Raw genomic sequence first — 23,836 nt, forward strand, 5'->3', positions numbered from 1 at the left:
TGGTGGGGGTTGTAGTGAGCTGTGATCGTGCCATTGCACTCCAGCCTGGGCAACAGTGTAAGACCCTATCTCCAAACAAACACAGGAACAAACAAAAACAACGAAAAAGACACAGGCACACAGGTGGACAGACGTAGTCATGTTGAGGCAGGATATGTGAACATATCTGCAGGCACAAAAACAGAACATGATACAGTCAGGGTCACACCTCCACATGAAATCCTGCAGACAGACTCAGACCACTGTGTGGTGTGAAAACACCTCGTGGCCAGGTGCGGTGGCTCACGCCTGTAATCTCAGCACTTTGGGAGGCCGAGGTGGGCAGATCACCTGAGGTCGGGGGTTTGAGACCAGCCTGACCAATATGGAGAAACCCTGTCTCTACTAAAAATACAAAATTAGCCGGGCGTGGTGGCACATACTTGTAATCCCAGCTACTCAGGAGGCCGAGGCAGGAGAATCGCTTGAACATGGGGGGCAGAGGTTGTGGTGAGCCAAGATCGTGCCATTGCACTCCAGACTGGGCATCAAGAACAAAATTCTATCTAAAAAAAGAAAAAGAAAACACCTCGTACCCACAGTCATTGGACACACACACAGTCAGAATCCCATCACACACATCCTCACACAGTCTGATGGACATGTGCTATTGTCCGAATGTGTGTCCCTCCAAAATTCATATGTTGAAACCTAAAGCCCCAAGGCAGTAGTAAGGGGAGCTGAGATCACGCCATTGCACTCCAGCCTGGGCAACAAGAGTGAAACTCCGTCTCAAAAAAAAAAAAAAAAAAAAAGAGGTGGGGCCTCTGGGAGGTGATGAGGTCAAGAGGTATCCACCCTCAACAATGGGATTAATGCCTTTATAAAAGAGGCTTGAGGCCCAGTGCGGTGGCTCTAGCAGGGTGCAGTGGTTCACACCTGTAATCCCAGCACTCTGGGAGGCTGAGGGGGGTGGATTGCTTGTGGCAGAAGTTTGAGACCAGCCTGGGCAACATGGTGAAACCCCATCTCTACAAAAAATACAGAAATTGGCTGGGCATGGTGGTGTGCACCTGTAGTCCCAGCTACTTGGGAGGCTGAGTGGGAAGATCGCTTGAACCCAGGAGGCAGAGGTTGCAGCGTGTGGAGACTGCACCACTGCACTGCAGCATAGGCAACAGAGAGAGACTCTGTCTCTGGAAAATAAAAACTAACTAAATAAATAAATAAAAAGAGGTTTGAGCTAGGTGTGGTGATAGCGCCTGTAGTCCCGGCTACTTGGGAGGCTAAGGCAGGAGGATCACTTGAATCCAGGAGTTCAAGGCTACAGTGAGCTTTGATTGCACCACTGCATTCCAGCATGGGTGACAGAGCAAAACTACGTTTAAAAAAAAAAATTAAGGCTGCTATGACAAAATATCTGCAACCTCTGCCTCCCAGGTTCAAGCGATTCTCCTGCCTCAGCCTCCCAAGTAGCTGGGATTATAGGCGCCTGCCACCACACCTGGCTAATTTTTGTATTTTTAGTAGAGATGGGGTTTCACCATCTTGGCCAAGCTGGTCTTGGACTCCTGACCTCGTGATCCACTGATCCACCCGCCTCGGCCTCCAAAAGTACTGGGATTACAGCCATGAGCCACCATGCCCGGCGTTTTTTTTTTTGTTGTTTTTTTTTTTGAGATGGAGCCTTGCTCTGTTACCCAGGCTGGCTGGAGTACAGTGGCACAATCATTGCAACCTCCGCCTCCTGGGTTCAAGCAATTCTCCTGCCTCAGCCTCCCGAATAGCTGGGATTACAGGTGCCCGCCACCACATCCGGCTAATTTTTGTGTGTTTTTTAGCAGAGATGGGGTTTTGCCATGTTGGCCAGGCTGGTCTTGAACTCCTGACCTCAAGTGATCTGCCCGCCTCGGCCTCCCAAAGTGCTGGGATTACAGGTATGAGCCACCGCGCCTGGCCAGCTCAGTTAATTTAAAAAAATATTTTTGTAGAGGTGGGGTTTCACTTTATTGCCTGGTCTGGTCTTGAACTTCTGGCCTCCAGCAATCCCCTGGCCTCGGTCTTCCAAAGTGAATGGGATTACAAGCGTGAGCCACTGTGCCCAACCTGTTTCTATTTTTATTTTTATTTAATTAATTAATTTATTTATTTTGAGACGGAGTCTCACTCTGTTGCCCAGGCTGGAGTGCAGTGGCGTGATCTCCGAGCACTGCAAGCTCCACCTCCTGGGTTTACGCCATTCTCCTGCCTCAGCCTCCCGAGTAGCTGGGACTACAGGCGTGTTCCACTACGCCCGGCTAATTTTTTTGTATTTTTAATAGAGACAGGGTTTCACCGTATTAGCCAAGGTGGTCTGGATCTCCTGACCTCGTGATCCACCCGCCTCGGCCTCCCAAAGTGCTGGGATTACAGGCGTGAGCCACTGCGCCTGACCACCTGTTTTTTAATTATTTTAAGAGATGGAGTCTCCCTCTCTGTGTCTCCTAGGCTGGAGTGCAGTGGTACCATTATAGCTCAATGCAACCTCTAACTGCTTGGCTCAAGTGATCCTCCCACCTCAGCCTCTTGAGCAACTAGGATTATAGGCACAGCCACCACACATGGTTAATTTTTTTGTTGTTGTGTTTTGAGACAGAGTTTCACTCTTGTCGCCCAGGCTGAGTGCAATAGCACGATCTTGGCTCACTGCAACCTCCGCCTCCCAGGTTCAAGCGATTCTCCTGCCTCAGCCTCCCAAGTAGCTGGGATTGCAGGCACCCGTCACCACGCCTGGCTTATTTTTGTATTTTTAGTAGAGACAGGGTTTCAGCATGTGGCCAGGCTGGTCTGGAACTCCTGACCTCAGGTGATCCACCCGCCTCAGCCTCCTGAAGTGCTGGGATTACAGGTGTGAGCCACTGCGCCTAGCCTTTTTATTTTTATTTTTTATTTTTTTTAGAGACAGGGTCTCCATCTGTTGCCCCAGCTGGAGTGCAGTGGTGCGATCATAGCTCACTATAGTCTTGAACTCCTGGGCTCACGTTATCCTCCCATCCCAGCCTCCCAAGGAGCTAGGGCTACAGCAATGTGCCACCACACCCAGCTAACTTATTGGAACAATTTTCATAGAGACAGGGTCTTACTATGCTGCCTAGGGCGGCCTCAAACTCCTGGCCTCAAGAGATCTTCGTGCTTCAGCCTTCCAAAGTCCTGGGATTACAGGTGTGAGCCACAGTGCCTGGCCGAGCCAGTAGCATTTAATCTTCAAATCTCTCTCACTTGCTGGGACTCCTGCTTTTGTCCTCACTTCTTCTCTGACTCTGATCCTCGGTCTCCCTCTTATAAAGACCCTTGTGATTATATTGGACCCACCCAAATAATTTGCCATAATCCTGTTATCTTAAAATCCTTAACTTTGCCAGGCGTGGTGGCTCACGCCTGTAATCCCAGTACTTTGGGCGGGAGAAGCCTGAGGATCTCCTGAGGCCAGAAGTTCAAGACCAGCCTGGGCAATATATCAAGATCCCGTCTCTACAAAAAATCTAAAAAATAGCTGGGTGCAGGCCAGCTGCGGTGGCTCACGCCTGCAATCCCAGCACTTTGGGAAGCTGAGGTGGGTGGATCACCTGAGGTCAGCAGTTCAAGACCAACCTGGCCAACATGGTAAAACCCCATCTCTACTAAAAATACAGAAATTAGCCACGTGTGGTGGTGCATGCCTATAATCCCAGCTACTCGGGAGGCTGAGGCAGGAGAATCACTTGAACCTGGGAGGTGGAGGTTGCAGTGAGCTGAGAGTGATGGGCAACAGAGTCAGACTCCACCTCAAAAAAAAAAAATTAAAAATTAGCTGGGTGTGGTGGTACACGCCTGTAGTTCCAAATCAGGAGGCTGAGGTGGGAGGATTACTTGAGCCCAGAAGGTCGAGGCTGCAGTGAATCGTGATCATGCCACTGCTCTCCAGGCAATAGAGTGAGACTGTCTCAAAAACAAACAGACAAAAACCTACACCTGGCCGGACGCAGTTGCTTGCTCTTGTAATCCCAGCACTTTGGGAGGCCGAGGCGGGTGGATTGCTTGAGCTCAGGGATCCTCCCACCTCAGCCTTTGGAGACCAGCCTGGGTATCATGGTGAAACGCCGTCTCTACAGAAAAACTAGCTGGCATGGTGACACATGCCTGTAGTCCCAGCTACTTGGGAGGCTGAAGTAGGAGGATCACTTGAGCCCAGGAGGTCGAGGCTGCAGTGAGCCATGATTGTGCCACTGCACTCCAGCTTGGGTGACAGAAGGAGACTAAAAAAAAAAAAGTTGAACCCCCCAAAGCAACTGCCTCATCAAAGTTTGGGGAAATACTTTAAAAAAAAAAAAAAAGAAACAAACAAAACAAAACCAGGCTGGGTGTGGTGGCTCACACCTAATCTCAGCATTTTGGGAGGCTAAGGCCGGCCGATCACCTGAGGTCAGGAGTTGGAGACCAGCCCCTGGCCAACATGGTGAAACCCCGTCTCTACTAAAAATACAAAAAAAATTAGCCGGGTGTGGCAGTGGATGCCTGTAATCCCAGTTACCTGGGAGGCTGAGGCAGGAGAGTCATTTGAACCTGGGAGGTGGAGATTGCAGTGAGCCAAGATCGCACCACTGCACTGCAGCCTGGGCAACAAGAGCGAAACTCTGTCTCAAAAATAAATAAATAGGCCGGGCACGGTGGCTCACGCCTGTAATCCCAGCACTTTGGGAGGCCGAGGCGGGTGGATCACGAGGTCAGATCAAGATCATCCTGGCTGACATGGTGAAACCCCATCTCTACTAAATATACAAAAAATTAGCCGGGCGTGGTGGCGGGCGCCTGTAGTCCCAGCTACTCAGGAGGCTGAGGCAGGAGAATGGCGTGAACCCGGGAGGCGGAGCTTGCAGTGAGCCGAGATCACGCCACTGCACTCCAGCCTGGGCGACAGGGCGAGACTCTGTCTCAAAAGTAAATAAATAAATAAATAAATAATAAATAAATAAAATAAACAAAAAACAAAAAAAGAAATAAAAAGTCCGTACACTTCTGAGTAGTTAAGTGCCTTGTGCAAGGAAGGAGGGTGCTGAGTGGGGAACCCAACCCAGATCTATCCATTATGCTGCTACCTAAATCCTTTGTATTGCTGGTCTACCACTCAGTGCTGTGCTGTGCTGGGCCTGCTGAAGTTGCTGTGGGCTGATGTCCACGCTGCTTCCCTCATGCTTCTCCTTACTCCTGGCTGCAGGGGGACGTAGCAAGAAGACTGGGGCTCCAGCCTGGGTGTCTAGTGGTCTAGCATAGAGTGGTGGACATTACTGCTTGGCTCTCCGCTTGTCCCCCGCTCACCTACCCTTGCCCCTGGCTCGTCTTCCTAATGCAGAGGCTGCAGAAAAACTCCTCCAAACCCTACATTTCCCAGATGCCTTTGCAGCTCCTTTTCTGGATGCAGAATTGGTTCTACCAGTGAGAAATGCTCATGAGAGATTTAGAAAGTGGAAGTGAGGCAGTGTGGGCTTGTGTGTATATCTTGCTGAGAAGCAGGGTTGTGGAGCTATACATTTTATTTTCATGAATTTGTGTTCTTTGTTGGACCCATTTCCAGGTCATAGTTCTGGTAACTGCCTCTTCGTTCTCCACCTTTCTCCCTATACAAAGGAGCTGCTCCTTGGTGACCCATCTCTGTGGTGTTATGAGGGTCCTACCTATTCCGGGGCTGCTTAATCTGTGGCCTTATTCACACATCTTTAGCATCTCCTGAGAACTTGTGAAAAATGCAGTCTTGAGCCCCACCCCGGACCTACTTACTGAATCTGAAACTGTGAGGGGGTGGGACTGAAGAAACTGTGCTTTAGCAAGTTGTTCTACTGATTCTTTTGCACAGTAAAATTTGAGAAGCCTACAGCCCACTCTTTCAGCGTCTTCCAGTGATTTTGCAAGCACCATCGATTCTTGTATTAAGTTCCTGTCTGCTTAACATACCTAGAATGGTCCCCGCACGGAACTCCGGCTGCCCGTGTCAGGATTCTAGAGTTCGACTAGCAGGGTTTGAATTCCAGCTCACTGTTTAGTAGCCATGTGACCACAGGCAAGTGACTTTGTGTGGCAAATTGTAATTTATTCCTTTGTTTTTTCCTTCCTTCCTTTTCTCCTTCCCTCCTTTTTTCCTTCCTTCCTTTTTTCCTTCCTTCCCTCCTTCTTTCCTTGCTCCCTCCCTCCCTTCTTTCCTTCCTTCCTTCCTCCCTCTTCTCTCCCTCCCTCCCTCCCTTCCTTCCCTCCTTTCTGTCTTCCTGTCTTCTTGCCTTCTTCTTTCCTTCCTTCCTTCTTTCCTTCCCTCCTTTCTTTTCTCTCTCTCTTTCTTTTCTTTCTTTCCTTCTTTTTTTTGAGACAGAGTCTCACTCTGTTGCTCAGGCTGAAGTGCAATGGCACGATCTCAGCTCGCTTCAACCTCTGCCTCCCAGGTTCAAGTGATTCTCCTGCCTCAGCCTCCTGAGTAGCTGAGATTACAGGTGCGTGCCACCACACCCAGCTAATTTTTTGTGACTTTAGTAGAGACGGGGTTTCACCATGTTGGCCAGGCTGGTATCGAACTCCTGACCTCGTGATCCGCCCGCCTCAGCCTCTCAAAGTGCTGGGATTACAGGTGTGAGCCACCATGCCCAGTACATTCCCCTCCCTTCCCCTCCCCTTCCCTTCCCTTTCTTTTCTCCCACAGTGTCTCACTCTGTCACCCAGGCTGTAGTGCAGTGGTGCAATTACAGCTCAGCTCACTGCAGCCTTGACCTCCCTGGCCTGGGTGATTCTCCCACCTTGGCCTGCTGAGTAGCTGGGGCTACAGGTGTGCACCACCACAGCCAGTTATTATTATTATTTTGTAGTTTTTGTAGAGACAGGGTTTTGCCATGTTGCCCAAGCTGGACTCAAACTCCTGGACTCAAATAATCTGCCTGCCTTAGCCTCCCAAAATTTTGGGATTACAGGAGTGAGCCACCGCACCTGGCCAAAAATTGGTAATTTCTAAAGATGGCCATGGCTCTATTACTCACCCTACATGCTCTTCTAGAATTTTGCCACTCTACCATCAAGAGCTGGAGTATGGGTTGGGCATGGTGGAACATGCCTGTAATCCCAACACTTTGGGAGGCCAAGGCGGGTGGATCACCTGAGGTCAGGAGTTTGAGACCAGCCTGGTCAACATGGTGAAACCCCATCTCTACCAAAAATACAAAAATTAGCTGGGTGTGGTGGTGGGTGCCTGTAATCCCAGCTACTCAGGAGGCTGAGGCAAGATAATTGCTTGAGCCCAGGAGGCAGAGGTTGCAGTGAACCAAGATCATGCCATTGTACTCCAGCCCAGGTGACAAGGGTGAAACTCTAACAAAACAAAACAAAACAAAATGAAACAAAAGAGCTGGAGGATGCACCAAGTGTGGTGGCTCATGCCTGTAATCCCAGCAGTTTGGGAGGCTGAGGCAGGAGACTAGCCTGGGTGACACAGTGAGACCCTATCTCTAATCTCTACTAACAATACAAAAAAATTAACCAGATGTGGTGGCATGTGCCTGTAGTCCTAGTTACTCTGGAGGCTGAGGTGGGAGGATTGCTTGAGCCCAGGAGTTTGAGGTTTCAATGAACCATGATCACACCACCGTACTCTATCCTGGGTGACAGAGTGAGATCCTGTCTCAAAAAGAAAAGAGCTGGAGTCTGTACTTCATCCCCTTGAATCTGAACAAGGCTTAGTGACTGCCTTGTTGGTGAGTCCTGAATAAGTGACACTGTATGACTTCTGAAGTTAGGTCATAAAAATGCAATCCATTTTTCTTTTGCATTTACTTCTGTCCTGCTCTCTTGGGGTATTTGCTCTGGGGGAACCCGGCAGCCATGTTGTGAGGAAGCCCAAGGGGACTATGGAGAGACCCACATGGAGAGATACTAAGGTCTTTGTTCTCCTTACTCCTGCTGAGCCCCAGCTGATAATTGGCACCACCTGGCCAGTCAGTTGTGTGCCACCTTGGAAGCAGATCCCTCTGCCTCCGGCTAAGATGCTCTGGCTGATGTCATAGGGAGCCTAAATGAACTGCCTCGCCAATCGTTGCTCAGATTACAGATTTAGGAGCAAAATAAATACCTGTTTTTGTCTTAAGCCACTAAGTTTTGGGGGATTGTTTGTTACACAGCAAAAGTTAACTGATAACGCTTTTCTCTCTCTAAACCTTGGCTTGGAAGGGGATAGAAGCTTAGGCCTTCCAGGGTTGGTGCGAGGCTTGCATGAAATGAGGCATGAGTTAGGCACACGGAAAAGCTTCACGTGGGTGAGCTGTGTTGTTACTCTGGCAAGATTGCCATTTGGGTGCCAGCTCAGGCTGCCATCTTCCTGGCACCCTTCCCTACAGATTCCCCCTCCTGCCTTCCATATTTGCAAGGTACCGCACAGAGAACGGCAGCACCTCTGCCACCAAACACCCACTCTGTGCTCCTGAGATCTCCTCAGATCCTTATGAACAATTCCAAGGTGGGTGTGTCAGAGACACTCAGGCTGAGACCTGAGACCTACTGGGCTGCATTCCCAGATGGTTAAGGCATTCTAAGTCACAGGATGAGATCGGCATAAGATACATGTCATAAAGACCTTGCTGATAAAATAGGTTGCAGTAGGCTGGGTGTGGTGGCTCATGCCTATAATCCCAGCACTTTGGGAGAGCGAGGCAGGTGGATCACAAGGTCAGGAGATCGAGACCATCCTGGCTAACATGGTGAAACCCCATCTCTACTAAAAATACAAAAAAACTAGCCAGGCATGGTGTCGGGTACCTGTAGTCCCAGCTACTCGGGAGGCTGAGGCAGGAGAATGGCGTGAACCCGAGAGGCGGAGCTTGCAGTGAGCCAAGATTGTGCCTCTGCACTCCAGCCTGGGCGACAGAGCGAGACTCCGTTTCAAAAACAACAACAACAACAACAACAAACAAAGAAAAAACAGGTTGCAGTAAAGAAGCTGGTCAAAACCCACCAAAACCAAGATGAGGATGAATGACCTCTGGTTGTTCTCACTGCTACACTCCCACTAGCGCCATGACAGTTTACAAATGCCATGGCAGTGTCAGGAAGTTACCCTACATGGTCTAAAAAGGAGAGGCGTGAATAATCCACCCCTTGTCTAGCATATCATCAAGAAAAAACCATAAAAATGGGCAACCAGCAGCTCTCGTCTGTGGAGTAGCCATTCTTTGTTTTTTTGTTTTTTGTTTTTTGTTTTTTTTTTTGATATGGAGTCTCGCTCTGTCACCCAGGCTGGAGTGCAGTGGCGCCATCTCAGCTGACTGCAACCTCTGCCTCCCAGGTTCAAGTGATTCTCTTGCCTCAGCCTCCCAAGTAGCTGGAACTACAGGCGCCTGCAACCACGCCCAGGTAATTTTTGCATTTTTAGTAGAGATGGGGTTTCACCATGTTGGTCAGGCTGGTCTCTCCTGGCCTCAGGTGATCCACCCACCTCAGCCTCCCAAAGTGTTGGGATTACAGGCATGAGCCACCGCACCTGGCTCATTTATTTATTTATTTATTTATTATTATTTTTTGAGACAGAGTGTCACTCTGTTGCCAGGCTGGTGTGCAGTGGCGTGATCTTGGCTTACTGCAACCTCTGCCTCCCAGGTTCAAGAGATTCTCCTGCCTCAGCCTCCGGAGTACCTGGGACTACAGGCGCCCACCACCACGCCCTGCAAATTTTTTTATTTTTAGTAGAGATGGAGTTTCGCCATGTTGACCAGGCTGGTCTCTCCTGGCCTCAGGTGATCCACCCACCTCGGCCTCCTAGTGTTGGGATTACAGGTGTGAGCCACCGTGCCCGGCCCCTTTACTTTCTTAATAAATGTGCTTTTACTTTATGGACTTGTCCTGAATTCTTTCTTGAGTGAGATCCAAGAACCCTCTCTTGGGGTCTGGATTGGGACCCCATTCCTATAACAGTTGTGGGGGGATCCTGGGGGAAAACATATGATCCCATTTTACAGGTGGGAAGACTGAGGCTGAGAGAGGGCAAATGGCTTAGTCAAAACCTCAGGGTTAGTGGGTAGCCTAGCCTGGCCCGTCTGATCCCTCCCCAGCACGCCCCCCACCCAGAGATGAGATGTCATTGGTACCCTCCTCCATCCTGTAGAGAAAAGCCCCCACTTGCTGTAAGAGAGGAAAGAGGAATTCGGCAGAAACATCCATGACAACAATTTATTTATTTATTGAGGGTGAGGCAGGGAAGCGGGGAGGGAGAGCAGGGATGACCGCTCTTCCTCACAGGCACCAGGCCTTGTTTCTGTCCCAGATAAGCTAAGGTCGGCGGGGGCTGAGGGGAGTGAGGCAGGGAGGATGCATGGGGCCTGTGGGAGCCAGAGAGAAGCTGGAGTCAGAGGTAGGAGCTGACACTGTGGGGAGGGGGTTAAAGGTGAGGCAAGGTCAAAGGTGAACTGCAGCTCGGAGGGAGGGGTCCAATGTAAACCAGGACTTACAGGTGTAGAAGTAAAATGGGACTCATAGACGGTGAAAGAGAAGTTGGAGTCAGAGGGGGTTCAGAGATCAAAGAGAAGTTGGGGTCAGAGGTAGGAGCTGGGGCTCAGGTGGGGGTTAAAGGTGAGGCAAGGTCAGAGGTGAACTGCAGCTCGGAGGGAGGGGTCCAATGTAAACCAGGACTTACAGGTGTAGAAGTAAAATGGGACTCATAGACGGTGAAAGAGAAGTTGGAGTCAGAGGGGGTTCAGAGATCAAAGAGAAGTTGGGGTCAGAGGTAGGAGCTGGGGCTCAGGTGGGGGTTAAAGGTGAGGCAAGGTCAGAGGTGAAGTGCAGCTCAGAGGGAGGGGTCAAACATAAACCAGGACTTATAGGTCGAGAGGTAAAATGGGATTCATGGGGGGCAGGGGTCAAAGGTGAAGCAGAAGTCAGGGGTGAAGGAGGGCCGGCAAAGTTAAAGGTGCGGTTTCCAGAGTCAGAAGGGGTGAAGCGGGGCTCCTCCTGGGAATGTCAAGGTTGGAAGAGCTCAAGGGGGTCAAAGATAAATTAGGGCTCAAAGGTCAAAGGGGAGCCAGGGTCGGAGATGAAGTAGCCAGAGGTAAAACGAGCTCCAAAGGTATTGTTAGGGTCAGGGGGGAGTCAGCCTTGGAGGGAAAGTGGGGCTCTAGGGGCCAGAGATGGGGGGCCTAGCGGGTCAAAGGTCAGAAGCCTCAAGGGGACAGATGGGAAGCGATGGGAGCAGCCTAGGCCACCTCCTCCTCCGCCTCCTCCTCGAACTCGCCCTCCTCGGCCGTGGCGTCCTGGTACTGCTGGTACTCAGATACCAGGTCATTCATGTTGCTCTCGGCCTCGGTGAACTCCATCTCGTCCATGCCCTCGCCCGTGTACCAGTGCAAGAAGGCCTTGCGTCGGAACATGGCCGTGAACTGCTCGGAGATGCGCTTGAACAGCTCCTGGATGGCCGTGCTGTTGCCGATGAAGGTCGCGGCCATCTTCAGGCCGCGGGGCGGGATGTCGCACACGGCCGTCTTCACATTGTTGGGGATCCACTCCACGAAGTAGCTGCTGTTCTTGCTCTGCACGCTCAGCATCTGCTCGTCCACCTCCTTCATGGACATGCGGCCCCGGAACACGGCAGCCACGGTCAGGTAGCGGCCGTGGCGCGGGTCGCACGCCGCCATCATGTTCTTGGCGTCGAACATCTGCTGGGTGAGCTCGGGCACCGTCAGGGCCCGGTACTGCTGGCTGCCCCGGCTGGTCAGGGGTGCGAAGCCGGGCATGAAGAAGTGCAGGCGAGGAAAGGGGACCATGTTGACGGCCAGCTTGCGCAGGTCGGCGTTCAGCTGGCCCGGGAAGCGCAGGCAGGTGGTGACCCCGCTCATGGTGGCCGACACCAGGTGGTTGAGGTCCCCGTAGGTGGGGGTGGTCAGCTTGAGGGTGCGGAAACAGATGTCGTAGAGCGCCTCGTTGTCGATGCAGTAGGTCTCATCCGTATTCTCCACCAGTTGGTGCACAGACAGCGTGGCGTTGTAGGGCTCCACCACCGTGTCTGACACTTTGGGCGAGGGCACCACACTGAAGGTGTTCATGATGCGGTCTGGGAACTCCTCGCGGATCTTACTGATGAGCAGCGTGCCCATCCCGGACCCCGTGCCACCCCCCAGCGAGTGGGTCAGCTGGAAGCCCTGAAGGCAGTCGCAGCTCTCGGCCTCCTTCCGGACTACGTCCAGGACAGCGTCCACCAGCTCTGCGCCCTCCGTGTAGTGCCCCTTTGCCCAGTTGTTGCCGGCTCCAGATTGGCCTAGAGAGGGAAGGGGAGGGGACACACAGGCAGTTATGGGGAGCCCCAACCCTCGACCCTGTCTCTCCACCTGGAGGGCCTCTAGTAGTTGAATACTAGTAACTATCAAAAGTAATAGTAGCCGGGTGCGGTGGCTCACGCCTGTAATCCCAGCACTTTGGGAGGCCGAGGTGGGCAGATCATGAGGTCAGGAGATCGAGACCATCCTGGCTAACACGGTCAGACCCCGTCTCTACTAAAAATACAAAAAAAATTAGCCGGGTGTGGTGGTGGGCGCCTGTAGTCCCAGCTACTCGGGAGGCTGAGGCAGGAGAATGGCGTGAACCCAGGAGGCAGAGCTTGCAGTGAGCCGAGATTGCGCCACTGAACTCCAGCCTGGGCAACAGAGTGAGACTCCGTCTCAAAAAAAAAATAAATAAATAAAAAAAAAATTATAGCCAGGTGTGGTGGTGGGCGATTGTAGTCCCTGGCTAATTGGGAGGCTGAGGCAAGAGAATTGCTTGAACCTGGGAGGAGGAGGCTGCAGTGAGCCAAGATTGAGCCACTGCACTCCAGCCTGGGCGACGGAGTGAGACTCCATCTCAAAAACACACACACACAAAACACTCCCCCGCCCCCTCCCTAAAAAAAACCAAGACTGGGCACGGTGGCTCATGCCTGTAATCCTAACACTTTGGGAGGCCGAGGTGGGAGGATTGCTTGAGCCCAGCAGTTCAAGACTAGCCTGGGCAACATAATGAGGCCATGTCTCTACAAAAATTTATATATATATATATATATGCCAGTCATGGTGGTGGCACGCCTGTAGTACCAGTTACTAGGGGGGGCTCAGGTGGGAGATTGCTTGAGCCCAGGAGTTGGAGGCTGCAGTGAGCTATGATCACACCATTGCAGCTTGGGAGACAGAGCAAGACCCTGTCTCTAAAACAAATAAATAATAACAATAAAAAGATTAATATTTAACATCATTATTATTATTATCATTTTCAGGCAGAGTCTTGGTATGTTGCCCGGGCTGGAGTACAGAGGTGCAATCCAATCATGGGTCACTGCAGCCTTGACCTCCCAGGTTCAAGTGATCCTCCTGCCCCAGCCTTTTGAGTAGCTGGGACTACAGGCTTATGCTACCAGATCTGGCTAATTTTTGTATTTTTTTGTAGAGGTGGGGTTTCATCATGTTGCCCAGGCTGGTCTTGAACTCCTGAGCTGGAGCAATCCATCTGCCTTGGCCTCCTAAAGTGCTGGGATTACAGGCGTGAGCCACCATGCTTGGCCTGTGTTTTCTTGTTAATCATGTTTATTGTCTGTAAGCTCACTGTGGAATGCAAGCTCCTGGAGGAAAAGAATCAGTATTAGAATATTGGCCGGGCACGGTGGCTCACGCCTGTAATCCCAGCACTTTGGGAGGCCGAGGCGGGCAGATCTTGAGGTTAGGAGATCGAGACCATCCTGGCTAACACAGTGAAACCGCGTCTCTATTAAAAATAGAAAAAATTAGCCAGGCATGGTGGCGGGCGCCTGTAGTCCCAGCTACTCAGGAGGCTGAGGCAGGAGAATGGCATGAACCCGGGAGGTGGAGCTTGCAGTGAGCCGAGATCGCGCCACTGTGCTCCAGCCTGGGCGACAGAGTGAGACTTCAACTCCAAAAAAAAAAAAATTGAATAAAAAAAAGAATATTGGGGCCGGGCGCGGTGGCGGGCGCCTGTAATCCCAGCTACTCGGGAGGCTGAGGCAGGAGAATCGTTTGAACCCAGGAGGTGGAGGTTGCAGTGAGCCGAGATCATGCCACTGCACTCTAGCCTGGGCGACAGAGCAAGACTCCGTCTCAAAAAAAAAAAAAAAAGAAGAATATTGGTATTACTCTGAACAGCTAACGTTTCCTTTCACCCCTCGTCTGTCTGCACCTTGGTTCAGCTCCAACATCGCCCTCCTGGATAAGTTCAGTTCCCTCTATCCTGTCCCCTGGCTCCTACCCTCATCATCCAGTCTGTCTTCTCCACAGTACCCACAAGAGGACACCTGAGAGCACCTAAGTCAGGTCCCATCCCTCCTCTGCCTACAGCCCTCCATGGCTCCTACCTGCCTTGGGGTCAAAGCCCAAATCCTCCCTGCAGTCCACAAGGCCCTGCCGTACCTGCCCCATCCCCTCCCTCACTCTGCTTCAGCCACAGCTGTTACTCCAGCTTTCCAGGTGTGATCCTGCCCTGGGGCCTTTGCACTAGTGGCTTGGCTGCTTAGAATGCTTCCCCCCAGGTATTCACCTGACTTTTTCCTCACTTCCTTCAGGTCTCAGCTCAATGCCACATCCTCAGAGAAGCCACCTCTGGTCACCCCCTCCCTCCTCCTCCCGAGCCTGGTGGTTTAGACTCCAGATTCTCGGGACTGACAAGACAAACCGTGTGACCTTGGACAAGTGACTTCCCCTTTCTGATCTGTTGGAAGATTTCAAAACATAATGATGCAGTTTTGTGGCTGTGGCCCATCATAGGTCCTTGGGAAATGGCTGGGTGAAATCAAGATGAAATGAGATTGGCCAAATGGTGTGAGTGATTTCAAGAGGGCCACAGAGGGTTTGCAGTTGGGCCAAGAGATTCTATGGCCTCTGGGTGGCCAGGGTGTGGGAGGAGCTTTAAAAGTGTGGACTCAGACCAGGCGTGGTTGCTCATGCCTGTAATCCCAGCACTTTGGGAAGCAGAGGCAGGCAGATCACCTGAGAGGTCAGGAGTTCGAGACCAGCCTGGACAACATGGTGAAACCCTGTCTCTATTAAAAATACAAAAAATTAGCTAGGTGTGGTGGCGCGTGCCTGTAGTCCCAGCTACTCGTGAGGCAGGAGAATCTTGAATCCGGGAGGTGGAGGTTGCGTCACTGCACTCCAGCCTGGGCAAAGGAGACTCCGTCTCAAAAAAAAACAAAAAACCGTGGACCTAGTAGTCAGACCCTCTGGCTCCTGACAGCCCCAGTGGCTTGCAGTGTGACTTTCTGCATGTGACCTAACGTCTCTGTGCCTCTGTTTTCTCACCTGTAAAATGGAAGAGGCGAGTTGCGGAAAAGATTCAGAGAGGTAGGACAGGTCCTGCTTTTAGCATATCTTAGATGCTGGGAGTATTGGAGGCGGGTGGAGCCAGGGCCTGAGGCCAGGGTGGGGACATGCAGCCAGATGGAGCCAGAGAAGCTTTCCCGGAAGGATTGTCCCAGGGTGTGGACACCCCACTATCTTCACATATGTTGTTCCCTCCGTCTTAAACATCTTTCCTCCCTTCAATGCCCTTTGGCCAGTCCAAATCCTACTCACGTTCTAGACTGCAGATAGTAATGGAAACAACGACAAATGCTTATTTACCTCTTTCTCTGTGTCAGGCATTGTTCTAAACTCTTTACACATATTCATGACTTTAAGCCTCACAATTTTTTTTTTTTTTTTGGAGACAAAGTTTTGCTCTTGTTGCCCAGGCTGGAGTGCAGTGTCATGATCTTGGCTCACCACAACCTCCGCCATTCAAGCAATTCTCCTGCCTCAGCCTCCCGAGTAGCTGGGATTACAGGCATGCGCCACCATGCCTGGCTAATTTTTTACTTTTAATAGAGATGGGGTTTCTCCATGTTAGTCAGGCTGGTCTCAAACTCCCGACCTCAGGTGATCCACCCGCCTCGGCCTCCCAAAGTGCTGGGATTATAGGTGTGAGCCACTGTGCCTGCCCTAAGCCTCACAATTCTAATAGCATTTTAGAATCCCTGTTTTATTTGATCTTTTTTAGAGATGGGGTCTCACGCCATCGCTCAGGCTGGAGTGCAGTGGCACCATCATAGCTCACGGCAGCCTCAACCTCCCAGGCTCAAGTGATTCTCCTACCTTAGCCTCACGAGTAGCTGTGACCACAGGTGCACACCACCTCACTCAGCTAATTAAAATTTTTTTCTTTTTGTAGAGACAGGGTCTCACCACGGTGCCCAGACTGGTCTCGAACTCCTGACCTCAAGCTCTCTTCCTGACTCAGCCTCCCAAAGTCCTGGGTTTACAGGCATGAACCACCATGCCCAGTGAAATCCCTGTTTTAAAGACAAGGAGGCCGGGCAAGGTGGTTCACGCTCGTAATCCGGCACTTTGGGAGGTGAGTTGGGTGGATCGTTCGAGTCCAGGAGTTTGAGACCAGCCTGGGCAACATAGAGAGACCTGTCTCTCTACAAAGAAAACTAAAAAATTAGCTGGGTGTGGTGGTGCATGCCTGTAGTTCCAGCTACTTGGGAGACTAAGGCAAGAGGATCACGTGTGCCGGGAGGTGGAGGCGGCAGTGAGCCGTGATCATGCCACTGCACTCTAGCCTGGGTGACAGCAGGACAGACAGACCCTGTCTGAAAAAAAAAAAAAAAAAAAGAGGATTTTGAGGCCCAGAAAGGCTGAGGAGCCCATCCTAAGTTATCCATCTGAATCAACCCCTGGCCGAGCTTTACTTCATTTATCTCCTTTGTGGCCTATCATCTTCTACCAGAATGTGAGCTGCACTGGGGCAGAGAGGGAGCCCCAGCTGTTTGATTCTTCCCTGCGTCTCCAGCTTCTAGAACAGGGCCTGGTATGCAGTGAGTGCTCACTGTTTGTTCAATGCATGAAGTGGCAGAATTGGGATGTGCACCCAGGCAGTCTGGTTCCAGTTCAGACCGTTGAATTAAAATGCCACCTCCTCCAGGAAGACTTCCCTGAATCCCTCTCTGTATCCGCCCTCCTCAGGGCTCTCACAGTGGCCTGAGCATCCCCCCATCACAGCCCTGGATGCAGGGCTGGTGCCTGGTGCCCTGTCCACCCCATCTCTGGTCTGTAGGCCCTGGTGGTGGCTGTTGACTCTGTGGTGTTAGCAGGAATAAGGAGGTTTTCCAGCCTCTGGCTCCCTTCTGGGGGACTCACCAAACACGAAGTTGTCTGGCCGAAAGATCTGACCGAAGGGGCCGGAACGGACAGAGTCCATGGTGCCGGGTTCCAGGTCCACCAGCACCGCTCTGGGGACATAATTTCCTCCTGCAGGGAAACAGATGGAGGGCAGTTCTGTGCGTGCCAGGAACCACAGGCGCCCGGTAGCATCCTGTTCCCTTCCAGCTGCCCCTCCCCACCTGGGGTGCCTCCTTCGCCCTACCTGTGGCCTCGTTGTAGTACACGTTGATCCTCTCCAGTTGCAGGTCACTGTCCCCATGATATGTGCCTGTGGGGTCGATGCCATGTTCGTCACTGATAACCTCCCAAAACTAGAGAGAGAGGTGGTCGGAAGAGTTGAGAGAGGGGAAGCCGGTGCCCAAGCCGAGGACTCCTCCCAGCCCCCAACTAGCTCCCTAGCTGCCACCTCTCCCCCAGCAAGGTGAACGGGGGACCTAGAGGCATGGTGTCGGGGCGAGGATGAGGCAGCAAGAAGGAGAGGTGGGGGCGGGGTGCAGCCGAGTCAGCACCCAGCGGGGCCGGCTGGTGCCAGCGCACCCAGGCTGCAGCCCGGGGGAGGCACGGGGCTCTTTGTGCGTGAGGAGGGGACAGTGGCCCAGCTGTGGGCCCAGCTGTGACAGGCGGACAGAAGGCTGGCTCCCACTCTCCGCAGCCTCTTTGTTCCCAGCCTGGCCCTGCCACCCCCATCCCGCGACCCTTCCCCCGAGGCCCCTGGGGCGCTCTGGCCTCCTGGGGACCTCATTCCTCCCCAAAGGCTCCCGGGTTGGGGGGTGCTCCGGGGACCGACCCCGCGCTGCTCCCCGGGGCCGCCGCTGCCTCCCCGGGCCCCGTCCCCCGAGCACCTTGGCCCCGATCTGGTTGCCGCACTGGCCGGCCTGCAGGTGCACGATCTCCCGCATGGCGGTGGCGCTGAGGGTGGACGCGGCGGCGGTGGCGCGAGCGCGGGGAGCTGCGGCGGCGGCGCGGGTGGAAGATGCGGCGGAGACGGCGGAGCACGGTCCCTGCGCCCCCGGGAGCCGCTATATGAGCGGGCGGGGCACGCGTCACGGCCGGTCACCCTCCCGCTCCGCCCCTTGGTCCCGCCCCGGGATGATGGAGGGGGCTGGGGTTGGGGGAGGTGGTGCAGGGACCTCCCTCCCCAGGGGCCTCCCAGAGACTTCCGGAACCCCACGTGCTCCGACCCCTGCCTTGGGGGTGAGGCCCCTTAGGGAGCCACCAGTGCCGTCTCCCCCGTCCCAGCCCCCAGCCAGGCTTGGCCACCCGCAGAAATTGGGCGGAGAAAGGGAGGGGAGCGCCTGGTAAACAGGCATCTGAGAAGTCCTGCCCCTCCCCCTTAGCCTCCACCCTCCCGCCCCACGCATTGCCTCAGTTTCTCGGTCCGCAGCCCCCCTTCTCATTCTAGTTAGACCGCATTCGCCAGAATCCTTGCAGTAATCACGAGCCCTCCCAGTGGGCTGGGGGCTCCGGAGCGGCGATCTGGTTTGCGGGTGGGGGGCGGTAGGTTCCCGGAGGGCTTGTCCTGAAGCTGCATAGTAAAACCACGATTTTCCTCCCATGATTGGGTGCAGATGCTGGTGGGCTCCCCTGGTACACCTCTCCTGGGCATTGAGCTGGTCACAGGTGGGGTCACCCCCAGCCTGGCCTAAGGAGAGAGTGGAGGAGTAAGACAGCTGGGTTCATATTGGGAGGGGGACAGTGAGTCCCCAGGGCTGCCTCGCTTTCCCAAAATAACACCCCTTCTCTCCAGTATTGTAATTTATCTTTATCTATATCTATATCCTTTTTTTTTGAGACAGAGCTTCGCTCTTGGTGCCCAGGCTGGAGTGCAATGGCGCAATCTCAGCTCACTACAACCTCAGCCTCCCAGGTTCAAGTGATTCTCCTGCCTCAGCCTCCCGAGTAGCTGGGATTACAGGCATGTGCCACTATGCCCGGCTAATTTTTTTGTATTTTTAGTAGAGACAAAGTTTCTCCATGTTGCTCAGGCTGGTCTCAGACTCCTGACCTCAGGCCATCTGTTCACCTCCGCCTCCCAAAGTGCTGGGATTACAGGCGTGAGCCAACGCGCCTGACCTATATATATATATATATTTTTGAGACATGGTCTTGCTCTGTCCCCCAGGCTGTAGTGCAGTGGCATGCTCATAGCTCACTGCAGCCTCAATGTCCTGGGCTCAAGCAATTCTCTCACCTCAGCCTCCCAAGTAGCTGGGACTGCAGGTGCATGCCATCACGCCTGGCTAATTTTCAAGATTTTTTGTAGAGATGGGGTCTCACTATGTTGTCCAGGCTGCTCTCCAATTCCTGAGCTCAAGAGATCCTCCTGCCTCAGCCTCCCAAAGTGCTGGGATTCCAGACAGGAGCCGCTGCGCCCAGCTCAACATTATAATTTATTACACACCATCTCCCCTGCCTCTGAATTTCCTGTAGCGTTAGGTATATGACCTTGCCCTGGTGCTCCTCTCTGTGTCTGAATTTCACATTTGCAAGTTGGGGTGGTGAAGAAGTCCCACCCTCCAGGATCTGATGATGCGATGACCCAGTTAACAAGGTGGCGCTAGTCTCCCCTCCTGCAGAGTCAACAATAAATTGTATCTTCCCGAGTCTAAGTATTATCAGAGGCTGGACTGGACTTCCTGTGCTGCCTCTCATGTGAAGGTCAGGCCTCCTGGGGCTGCTTCCTTGGACAGCCTCCAGTCCCGCCCTCCCAGGAAGTCTCCTCCTCACCTCCCGGTCCTTGACTTCCCCGCTCAAGGACTTTGGTGTATTGCTGGTGGGAGGTGGGGTAAGCCATCTTGGCCATGTGGTTGGGACCTCACATTTGCCATGGACACTAATTTTTTTTTTTTTTTTTTTAGACAGAGTCTTGCTCTGTCACCCAGGCTGGAGTGCAGTGGCACCATCTTGGCTCACTGCAACCTCTGCCTCCTGGGTTCAAGCCATTCTCCTGCCTCAGCCGCCCCAGTAGCTGGGATTACAGGTGCGCACCACCATGCCCAGCTAATTTTTGTATTTTTAGTAGAGACGGGCTTTCACCATGTTAGCCAGGCTGGTCTCGAACTCCTGACCTCGTGATCCGCCCACCTTGGCCTCCCAAAGTGCTGGGATTACAGGCGTGAGCCACTGCGCCCAGAAAATTCTTTTTTTTTTTTTTTCTTGCCCTGTCATCCAGGCTGGGGTGCAGTGGCATGGCCATGGCTCACTGCAGCCTCGAACTCCTGGGCTCAAGTGATTCTTCCACCTCAGCCTCCTGAGTAGCTGGGACTACAGGCATGCACCAACATGCCTGGGTAATTTTTGTATTTTTTTGTGGAGACAGGGGTCTTGCTATGTTGCCCAGGCTGGTCTCCAACGCCTGAGCTCAAGCGATCCTCCCACCTCAGCCTCCCAAAGTGCTGGGTTTACACATGTGAGCCATCGTGCCCTGCCCAATGACCACTAAATTGGACTAGTGGTTCTCAACAGCGTGTGTGTGAGTGTGTGTGTGTGTGGGGGGGGGCGGGTGGGTGATATTGCCTTCCCAGGGAACACTTGGCAATATCTGAAGACATTTTTGGTTGTCATACCCAGATGGGGCGGGTGTGTGTGTGTGACTATGTGTGCACTACTGGCATCTAGTGGGCGGAGGCCAGAGATGCGGCTGAAAGCCCTTCAGTGCACGGGACGGCCCCACCCCAGAGAAGGATGCAGGCCCAATGTCAACAGGGTTGAGGCTGAGAAATCCTGTGTTAATTATTTTGGGAAAAAATTTGTGTTAGCCCCTTCGCTCACACTAGATGCCAGAATAAATTCCAGAGGGGCTAGACCTTATATGGGTTCAGTGGGGCGATCCCTTAGCTTCTGTGACTTATATAATCTCTCTCCCTTAACTCAGTTAGCGTGTGTGTATGTATGTTTTTATCTTTTTAGCAAGCCATTTTTTTTTTTTTGAGATGGAGTTTCGCTCTTGTTGCCCAGGCTGGAGTGCAGTAGTGCAATCTCTGCTGATCTCAACCTCCACCTCTTCGGTTCAAGCGATTCTCCTGCCTCAGCCTCCCGAGTAGCTGGGATTACAGGCATGCACCGCCACGCCCGGCTAATTTTGTATTTTTAGTAGAGACAGGGTTTCTCCATGTTGGTCAGGCTGGTCTTGAACTCCCGACCTCAGGTGATTCCCCTCGCCTCGGCCTCCGAAAGTGCTGAGATTACAGGCGTGAGCCACCGCACTCGGCCACCATTTTTTTTTTTTTTTTTGAGACAGTTTCACCCTGTTGCCCAGGCTGGAGTACAGTGGTTTGATCATATCTCACTGCAGCCTTGACCTCCCAGGCTCTGGTGATCCTCCCACGTCAGCCTCCCGAGTAGCTGGGACTACAGGTGGGCACCACCATGCCTGGCTAATTTTTGCATTTTTTGTAGAGACAGGGTCTCGCTATGTTGCCCAGGCTGGTCTCAAACTCCTGGGCTCAAGTGATCCTCCTTCCTGTCAGGCCTCTGAGCCCAAGCTAAGCCATCATATCCCCAGTGACCTGCAGTATACATCCAGATGGCCTGAAGCAACTGAAGATCCACAAATAGTGAAAATAGCCTTAACTGATGACATTCCACCATTGTGATTTGTTTCTGCCCCACCCTAACTGATCAATGTACTTTGTAATCTCCCCCACCCTTAAGAAGGTTCTTTGTAATTCTCCCTACCCTCGAGAAGGTACTTTGTGAGATCCACCCCCTGCCCCCAAAACATTGCTCTTAACTCCACCGCCTATCCCAAAACCTCTAAGAACCAATGATAATCCCACCACCCTTTGCTGACTCCTTTTTCGGACTCAGCCCGCCTGCACCCAGGTGAAATAAACAGCCTTGTTGCTCACACAAAGCCTGTTTGGTGGTCTCTTCACACGGACACGCGAGACACTGCCTTGGCCTTCCAAGGTGCTGGGATTATAGGTGTGAGCCACTGCGCCTGGCCAGCAAATGATTTTTTATTTACTTGCATAGTATAGCTCCAATAGGAAAGTAATTTGGCTTAGCACTCTTTACAGCTCCAGCACAATCTTGAAGGAATCCTAAGGTTTCGCTGACCCACACCTAACAGTGCCTTTAAAAAACCCTCCAGGCCGGGTGCGGTGGCTCACGCCTGTAATCCCAGCACTTTGGGAGGCCGAGACAGGCAGATCACGAGGTTAGGAGATCGAGACCACCCTGGCTAACACGGTGAAACCCCGTCTCTACTAAAAATACAAAAAAAAAAAAAAAAAAATTAGCTGGGCGTGGTGGTGGGCTCCTGTAGTTCTAGCTACTCAGGAGGCAGGAGAATGGCGTGAACCCAGGAGGCGGAGCTTGCAGTGAGCCGAGATTGCGCCACTGCACTCCAGCCTGGGCGACAGAGTGAGACACCATCTCAAAAAAAAAAAAAAAAAAAACCCTCCAAAACCCCTCCCCACCTATACTTCTTTTTTTTGGAGACGGAGTTTTGCTCTTGTCCAGGCTGGAGTGCAGTGGCACGATCTCAGCTGACTGCAACCTCTGCCTCCCGGGTTCAAGCGATTCTCCTGCCTCAGCCTCCCGAGTAGCTGAGATTACAGGTGTGCACCACCACCCTCAGCAAATTTTTGTATTATTAGTAGGGACAGGGTTTCACCATATTGGCCAGGCTGATCTCAAGCTCCTGACCTCAGGTGATCCACTCGCCTCAGCCTCCCAAAGTGTTGGGATTACAGGCGTGAGCCAGCGCGCCCGGCCCCTATGCTTCTTATTTATTTTTTATTTTTTTGAGACGGAGTTTCGCTCTTGTTGCCCAGGCTGGAGTGCAATGGTGCGATCTCCGGCTCACCGCAACCTCTGCCTCCCAGGTTCAAGCGATTCTCCTGCCTCAGCCTCCTGAGTAGCTGGGATTACAGGCATGTGCCACCACACCTGGCTAATTTTGTATTTTTAGTAGAGAGGGAGTTTCTCCATGTTGGTCAGGGTGGTCTCGAACTCCCAACCTCAGGTGATCCACTAGCCTCAGCTTCCCAGAGTGCTGGGATTTCAGGCATGAGCCACCGCGCCCGGCCACGGCCCCTGTGCTTGTTATCTTGCTCATGAATATCTGAAAGTTTGAAGATTCTTCCAGCTTTAAAAGCAGTGATGTGGACTGGGCGTGGTGGCTCATGATTGTAATCCCAGCACTTTGGGAGGTTGAGGCAGGTAGATCACTGAAGACCAGGTGTTGAAGGCTGCCCTGGCCAACATGGCGAAACCCCTGTCTTTACTAAAAATACAAAAAGTAGCTGGGCGTGATGGTGTGCACACTTGTAGTCCCAGCTACTCAGGAGGCTGAGGCACGAGAATCACTTGAACCCAGAAGGCAGAGGTTACAGTGAGCTGAGATTGTACCACTGCACTCCAGCCTGGGTGACAGAGAGACCCTCTCTCTAAAAAGAAAAAAAAATTGATCTCTCTTTCTGAGGTCCATAAAACCAGGAAAAGGCCTGCCTTCTTGTTGGTGTGATCTGCCTGTCATCGGGGGCTGGGGGAACGTTTCCACCCTCTCTGTGAGCCTCGAGAAATTGTTGACATACACCCCAGCTCCTCATCCACCCCGAGGGGACAGAGAGAGCCCACTCTGCCTATTATTAATAATAATAGTGCTGTGTAGACCAGATCTACGGCCAGATCTTGTTTTCAAG

General features: G+C 52.5%; 1 protein-coding gene across 1 annotated transcript; it reads right to left on the minus strand.

Annotated features, from left to right (window-relative positions):
* Positions 1-10,171: 10,171 nt before the first annotated feature.
* Positions 10,172-18,451, minus strand: TUBB4A (tubulin beta 4A class IVa). Its single transcript, XM_054463739.2, has 4 exons — positions 18,029-18,451; positions 17,389-17,497; positions 17,163-17,273; positions 10,172-12,262 (listed from the first exon to the last, which is right to left on the minus strand). Exons 1-4 carry the CDS (start codon positions 18,083-18,085, stop codon positions 11,205-11,207), a joined length of 1,335 nt encoding a protein of 444 aa, XP_054319714.1. The 5' UTR covers positions 18,086-18,451; the 3' UTR covers positions 10,172-11,204.
* Positions 18,452-23,836: the final 5,385 nt, after the last annotated feature.

Source organism: Pongo pygmaeus, chromosome 20, assembly GCF_028885625.2.
Source record: "Pongo pygmaeus isolate AG05252 chromosome 20, NHGRI_mPonPyg2-v2.0_pri, whole genome shotgun sequence".
NCBI classification, from domain to species: Eukaryota; Metazoa; Chordata; class Mammalia; order Primates; family Hominidae; genus Pongo; species Pongo pygmaeus.